Here is an 8,205-nt window from a genome sequence, read left to right on the forward strand (position 1 = left end):
CAGAAATTGTTGATGATGATTTGCATGCTGATTGTAAGCCCGACAAGGAGATAATTCGGCGATTTGAACGTGTCTTTGTTCATCAGAAAAGTGAAAACCTAAGATAGATAATCACATGTTTGTGGATTTGAGCAATTGGTTGGCAAGATATAATATATAAATATATATATTGCCGATAAATCAAGCTATGAAGATTTCAGATATCACAATTATGATTCATAGGACTAAATTTTTATTGTTGCAAGTGGGACAGTGAGGCAGAATAATATTCCTGCAAATATCAGTAATTACACAAAAGCGGCAAAATATCCCAAGTCAATTACAATTATCTCCTTCCAGTACAATTAAATACTACAATATTTATTGACAACTTGATATAACAAAATGACCACTCTAATAACTGAGCATAACAAAATGTTGATTTGTGATTCATATATTGCTTTACACTAAACTGCTGGGACGTGTTCAAATGCTATTGCTATAAAACTCATCAAATAAAGACAAAAGTAACTGTCAAATAAGTTTTTTGTTTTTAATAGTAGTGCATCTTGTGTAATAATATACAACACCAATATTTAATAATATATTATATCTTGCATTATTTAAATATTACATCCTGATGAGTTTGCATCATTATGTTAACTGAGACTTGTGTTGTTTTACTATAAGTCAACTTGTTTCTTGTTAAAGTTGAACCTCTCCATGACTTGATCAACTTTGCATTTTAAAAAAGAATCAAATTAAAGGCCAACATCAAACAACAAAGACCCACCAAAAAAAAAAAAGAATAGAGAGTAAAGTTAAAAATCAAAATCTCTAGACATAAAGGAAAATTTTGCCGTCTCCATTGAACTCACCTAAAACTTCTACAATCTCTTAATTACTGAACCCGAATATTCGTGCTGTTGGGATATGCATGAAGCATGAAAAAGCTACATTCAATTTCCATAATTTTTTTTTATTGTTCATATATGTATCTTTTTATTAGACACAATCCTGATTGTACACTTTTGCAGCTGATTACTTGATCTTAATACCTTCCAAAATATTCACCTAATGACCAGAATGACCTCCAACACAAACCTCGAACCAAACATGAAATTAGTGCGAAAAATACCAAAATAAAGTCATGGTGTGAATGTCTGAAACAATATGCACTTTCCCTAATTTGAGTATTTAAAATACGTAAAACTGTGTCAAATCAAAACATATTAAAATGCAAAAAAATGTGTTGGAATAATGTGAAATTCTAGACATTGAAATAAATCTTTGGGTCCTAGCATGGAAGCCAATTCCACCAATTGGAATCCAAAAATTTTCCAATTTGTTGGTACCAAACAACTATTTTCCCCAGTTTTATTTCTATTTTCATCTTCATTCCTCTCATTTCTATCATAATAAAAGGGCCCTCAAACATGGTATATATATTGTGGGCATATCGCATAAGCTAGTCAGTATAGTAGTCGTTGGCTTCTTTGAATACAAGCTCATAAAAGAATTTCCAATCTCGTATAACAACTCTCTCCTAATCTCTTCAATTACATTAGGAGATAAAGTTGCCCTTTCATTCTAAAAACAAAGAAAATTAATTTTATATTTTTATGTTATCATCCCTTAATTAACACAAAATTATGTTATCTCTTAATTAACAATATTTCTAAAAGTTCAATAAATGATAGAGCATAATGGCGCCATATATGTCCATGTAACTGATCTCATATAGTGGGATAAGGCTTGTTATTGTTGTTATTGTTATATTTTATCATCCCTATGTTGGCAACTTAATTAATCCTATTTTCCGTTCGCAAAAATATCTGCCCACAACGATATGTAGTCTTATGGATATCCTAATAATTGGGGTCTCTGAAATCATCGAAGCATGATTTATTTAGCAGTAACATTATGCCTCGTCAATCAATTGCTCAAATTATACTACAAGCATTGTGATTTTTTTGGATCCTAGCTTTTATTGTAATTTTTTGGTCATTTTCTGTAATTTTTGAGTTTTTTCTGTCATTATCTTATCAACTAAAGGTTAAATTTAACTTTTAATTAGTAAACAGCAGGGATCAAATTGTATTTTTTTGATAAGTTGAGGGAACACTTTTTACAAACAAACAAGTTCAAGATCTAAGGTATTATTTTATCTAAACCATTCAAATCTTTATCCCATGGTTATAAAAGAAAAAGAATGGAAGAGGATGGGAAGGAAGAGGAGTATTCATGTTGGGTTTTCATTCAGCATATAATCTCCATGTTGGGCTTTCATTCAGCATATAAATATCAGCAAATTAAATCACTACATTAAACTCGACATCGTTCATTAACAATAATATTTTGATTGAGTGAAGAAGTTGTGATAACTATTAAGCAAGGTCAACAGTTCATACCTTTATTGTAAATAAAATTTTAACTCTGTACATCTCATTCTTTATTATATATATATATATATATATATTCGTTGAAGCTTAGTTCCTAAACTTTAATCTAGTATAACTCCTAGATCAATTCCTATGCAATAGTTTTAGAAATTTAAATCATTAGTAGTTGCATCTAGTACTTAGTATTATATTTTCTAAAATTAGGAATGAATATTTTAAATTGTTAAATAAAATTATAAGAACTAAATTGCACGGGTCAAAATTTAAAAACTGAATTACAACTGAATTAAAACTATAGAAACTAAATTGCATCTAGTTAAAGTTTAGAGGCTAAGTTTTAACAAATTAGTTGTAATTATAGAGAACAAATGATTAATTTTTTTAATAAAAAATTATGATGATGAGTCACTCTATGTTTCTATAATGCCCAAATCTGAATTAATCAAATAATATTGGATAAGTCAAAAAGACAAAACAACAAAAAATTTAGGCCTAAATGATTCGACTTCCACAAACTTATACCATTCTAAGCTTCATTTAATTTCATTTTCCTTGGCCTTAAACGCGTAACAAAACGTTGAACCTCTTTATTATATCAATTGACTTCACGTGACATGACATGAGGTGCTATATTAAGTATTTTTTTTCCCCCTTTTGACATGGTTCTATTATTATCAACATTGTTCTTCTTAACCATGTGCAGGTTATTTATCTGAATCATGAATTCATAACTTTATAAGAGAATGGATACATAGTTATTAACTTATTATAATCATTGCGACCTATTTAATTAATCTTAATCGATGTAATTTAATCCTTGCTTCAGATTTATGCAAATGGTGTACCACTAGTTTCTGACCGACTAGTTACATAATAAACACTTAATTTCATCGCCTATATGTAATTGGTTCCATCGTCGCGCAACTTCCGCTTCATGTTGCCTCTAAAATATTCCTTAGAAGACAAAAAGGAACATGTCGAAGAAACCTCCTACTCTTGAATATCTTAAAATTAAATGAGATACTCAGGATGTGCCCACTAAGATATTTGGACGGTGCAAAATGTTTCATTTTTATTCATTTCAATAACCTTTTATGTAAGATGAAGTATAATATATTCCTCCGGTTCTTATTAATGTTTTCAACATTTTCATTGACATTAAAAAAGTGTTGTTACATTCTTGAAAGTTTTTAAAAAAATACATCTAAATATTAATTAGTTTTTCCGTTGCTGAAAAAGTAGTTACATCCACTTCTTTTTTACAATTCTCTAGAAAACATATTATATTACTCCCCCTAGTCCTATATATAAGTTACATTCATGATTCTTTTTATAAATTATTTTTCATAAAAATGTGGATCATTAATTACCTTATTCTAATTTTACCGTCTTACAATTTTTTACGACTAGAGAACAAAATGTTATTGCATGAGAGAAAAATGTTTTTAAAGATGCTATATTTAAAAATGGTAAATTTGGAAATTTCTTATTTTGGACAAGATCAATAATTTAATTAACTCATTAATTTGGTAAGGTAGTTATAAGTAACTTCAAAACAAGACTGGGGAGAGTAAAAGAAACAGGGATAAAAATAAATAACTATTGAATAACATTACATTGCCCCTTACATTTTGAACTGAAAAAGTTTCTAAAGTATCTTTTATAGTAAGGAATGGATGGAGTATAAAATATCAATCTGATCAGTTTGTATGTATAAAAATATTATTTTATTGTAAAAATATAAAAATAAGACTATAAAATCTCGACCATCCATATGAGATCATTTGGTCTACGGTCTAGGCGTCTAGCTGATGTGTACCAAATCTGATAATCTATTTAAGCACCGTAGCCCCTTGCCATTTTCTCCAACAACAAACTTCATTTGAGCTTTCAAATTCTCTCTCCCCTTCAATTTTCACCGAAGAAATATGGCACAACTCATCAATCTAACATTGCTAGTGATGATGATCCTCATATCTCTCTTCTCAATTCATCATGCAACAGCTGAACCATCCTTCAAAAGGCCTCATCGATATAAGCCTCAAACCGTTGCTTACATAAAAGGTTCTTGTCAAACCACATTGTATCCAAATCTATGCCTTCGTTGCTTATACAAATATTCCAATTCAAAAATCCAAAGCCCGCAAGAGTTAGCTCATGTGGCCTTATCTGTGAGTCTCTCACGAGCACTATACACCAGAGATTACTTGATGCAAGTGGCCAAACAATTCAAGGCACTCAAGAATCGTAATAATAATCGTAGCAGAGACTATTTTGTTCTGCAAGATTGCTTGAAGCAGATCAATGATAGTGTGTACCAGCTTGGCCTTTCAATAAAAGAGCTTGAAAGGTTAAATAAGATCCCAAGCACTATGATCAGAGATGGTGTCTTGTGGCACATGAGCAACGTTGAGACATGGGTTAGTACGGCTCTTACTGATGCGAGCACTTGTGTGGATTACTTCCCAGCTCATAGGATGAGTAAGATGAAGGCTGCAATAAGAGGGAAGGTGTTGAACGTTGCGCAAGTCACTAGCAATGCACTTGCCTTGTTTCATAGATATGCGACTAAGTACCGAGAAGCAGCACAAGCCAAGAATAAACCCTAAAAGCTGAAAGGAAATAGCCCTTTATTTGTTTGGTCTTGCAAAACCATGCTTATTTTTTCAAGGGAAACTTTGTTGTTGTATACATTTTAGTAAATGTTGTGCACAGAAGAAAGAAAATCAATTGAAACAAGAATTAAATTTATTTTGTCTCCTTACTAATTGGTGTTAATCTCTCGCTTTTCTTGAGTGTTTGAAAAGGATCCTCAATTTCCCATATATTGCATGGCGAAATTGAAGATTGGAGAGCAATTTGAGCATTTTTTGAGTAGATTGTGTAGCAACTCTTCTTCTACTCTAGATTAGAATTTTTTTGCAAGATTGGAGCCACGTGTGGCTAGTTTTGTGTAAACCTTAGGGATTCTATGAGCTTTATGCACCAGATTTCTCTTCAGTTGTTGATGTTTAAGGATTATTTTCCTCATGCAGTGGATGGCCAACTCTACTTTGTATTTATGTGTTGGAATTTGCCTTTGAAAGAAAATGATTGCCATTAAACTATTGATAAGCAACCTCGGATTATTTTCCTCAATGAAAGACTTAATGCTATAAGGTTTAAAATTTTATGACTGCCATGTCTCACCACTGATAGTAAAATGAAACGTTTTATTATTAGTTAATAAAGTTAGGGTTTTGGAGTATACTTTTTTGATTTTATTCATAAGCTACTTCTATCATTTAGTAATTTTTCAATTTTACTCTTATTAAATATATATCCTTTATAATAACATACTTTCTCTAAGAACACTTAATAGAGGGAAAATTTTGATAAAAATTTAATGACTTGACTTATATATAAATATAACTAAAAAATTATTTTCTCTTCGCCTTAAATAGGATTGGAGGGAGTATAAGGGATGTTTTTGACTATGGCCATCATTGTTGACTTCGTTGGAGTGTTTGGGAGCTTACTACCAAAAAACAAAAAAGTAGATCAGCGACGAAAAATAATTCCATCACAAATATGTCACAAATCCATCACTAATATGAACAAAACCAGTAACAGACTGTTTTTATCACAAACACGTTGTCACTAATCCATTGTAAAAATGTTTACAACGGAAATTAGCGACAGAAATGTTCATTGCTCACTTCAAGGATAACCAATTCCTATTTTGTGACAGATTTACTAACAGAATATTTCTGTCACTAATGTCCATTGGAAATTCGTTGCTAAATTCTGTCACTAGTTTACTTGTCATAGAATATTCGGTTGCAAATTCTATTGGAAAGTAGTTCCATAATAATTCTGTCACTAATTTATTATTTTAGTAATTTTAATATTTATATTATTTTATAGTTTTAATAAATTGAGAAAATAGTTAATTATAATCTAGCATGTCTCTTATTGTATTATGCACACTTTTTTCATAAAATACTAATTTTTGAACATATATATTATATGTTTTTTTATTTATCTTATAATCACAATCACTATAAATTAATTGAGGCCAAAGATATAAATATTGTCAGTTCTCTATTACTTTCTTAAGTGCATAAAGCTTCTTGCAAGAGATTGAATATTTCAACGTTATTCCATCATGGATTCAATTGCCATTTGTTTAAATTATGTTTTAATCATTAGACATTTCAGTATGCTCCTTCGGCCCAAAGTATAAACATTTTCTTCCAACTGATCTTGATCCAAAATATAAGCAACTTAGTATTTGTAAATTCTTTTTCCTATTTTACCCCTTCTATTTTAGACCAGAGGGAGTATATTGAATCGATTTTAGTGGCAATAGAGAAAACTAGAATACCCACGTGATGTCATACTTAATATATCGAATTGATGGAAGGTTAAACTTGTAATATTCACAAAGTACTTATCTTGCATGTAGCCAATTAATTAATGATAACATTAGTCATGTCTTAGTGATGTATTATATTTGTAATTCTATATTGTAATGAAAATTAGTAATATTTTGGTAAATCATTTAATTACTATTGAAATTTTTTTAATGTTAATAAAATTATGTTATGTCAATTTTCATATGATTATATATATGTATATATATTATACAAGTTTAAATTTATAACATTACAAATCAATTTTCTCGTTGGCAAAATGATCCTCTCTAAATAGAGAGGGCTTAGCAAGGAATATGCATTCCTCTTTAAAAAGTTAACAGAAAAAGTAAAAAATAATGAGAATTAGAAGGGTTTCAACTTACATTTATTTATATAAAATGTACCTATTTAACCAGCAAATTTATTACTTTATAATGTTATATGTATAAAAAATATTTTCTAAAAATTTATGTCTTATATATAAAAAATTATTTTTTAAAATCTATAATATCTTATAAATAAAAAATTATATTTACTTTATCAAGTCTTATATTCATTTTTTAAAAAATATATTCCCCCCACGATTTCATAGCCCAAATTTAGTCCCCCCAATTTCCTTTTTCACTCTCCCTCCAATTTTTTTCCCCCTCATACCAACAATTGGAATCCTCACTCTGCACACCCTAACCCTTTGTCTTTCTCATAGATGCATGGATAGACACTTGCTTTTAGGAAGGTGGTTTAGGGATTCAACGTGTCTTTTAGGATCAGTATAATTTCAGTATTTAACCTATCTGATTCACACATCTCACCTGTTCCTTTAATATATTTTATGAAATATTAATTTAGTTCATGTAGAAAGAGTTTAGCTATTTTTTCATTTGAATGATCTTCTTCCTTTATACTATACTTGCCTCTTCGTCCAAATAGGTAGAGAAAAGAGGTTTGGGTTAATCTATAAAGCACAAGGAATAAGACACCTATATATTATTAAAGGTTGCTGCTTCACCTCGCATGCCTTACCCTGCACCTAAGGCAATCCACAACTTCATAGTTTTATGACAATTCCGTAGCATAAATAAAAACAATCTCTAGCTTATATTATATTGCCTAGATGACTTGATAAGGTAGAAAAGATGAAAAATAAGTAGTATAAAGTATATTACTACTTTGTCTTTGTGGTGGTTAGGTTCAAACTTCATACAACCTTTCTTTTTATTTAAATAGCTTTTATTTCAAGACTATTCTAAGAAATGCATCACCTTTTAACTTAAGTTCTTTATTTAAATTGGAATAGGCTATCCCAAAATTAGCTATGGAATGTGTTTGTTGCTAAAAAAGTTTGTCCCTCCCACTTTTTGTTCAGCCACAGTCACCTCCAAACCTTTGTGAAAATTCTCATTGTCCTCCCTACATGTTGACATATT

The 8,205-nt window shown here is 30.0% G+C and overlaps 1 protein-coding gene across 1 annotated transcript; it reads left to right on the forward strand.

The window, feature by feature from the left end:
- The first annotated feature begins 4,309 nt into the window (after nt 1-4,309).
- LOC129315147 (pectinesterase inhibitor 9-like) lies at nt 4,310-5,074 on the forward strand. The gene has a single exon (XM_054958709.1). The coding sequence runs from the start codon at nt 4,310-4,312 to the stop codon at nt 4,988-4,990; it is 681 nt and encodes a 226-aa protein (XP_054814684.1). The 3' UTR covers nt 4,991-5,074.
- The last annotated feature ends 3,131 nt before the right edge of the window (nt 5,075-8,205 follow it).

The sequence above is a fragment of the Prosopis cineraria genome, unplaced genomic scaffold (assembly GCF_029017545.1).
Source record: "Prosopis cineraria cultivar Desert tree isolate PC_DT_omini unplaced genomic scaffold, ASM2901754v1 PC7, whole genome shotgun sequence".
In the NCBI taxonomy this organism is placed as follows: Eukaryota; Viridiplantae; Streptophyta; class Magnoliopsida; order Fabales; family Fabaceae; genus Prosopis; species Prosopis cineraria.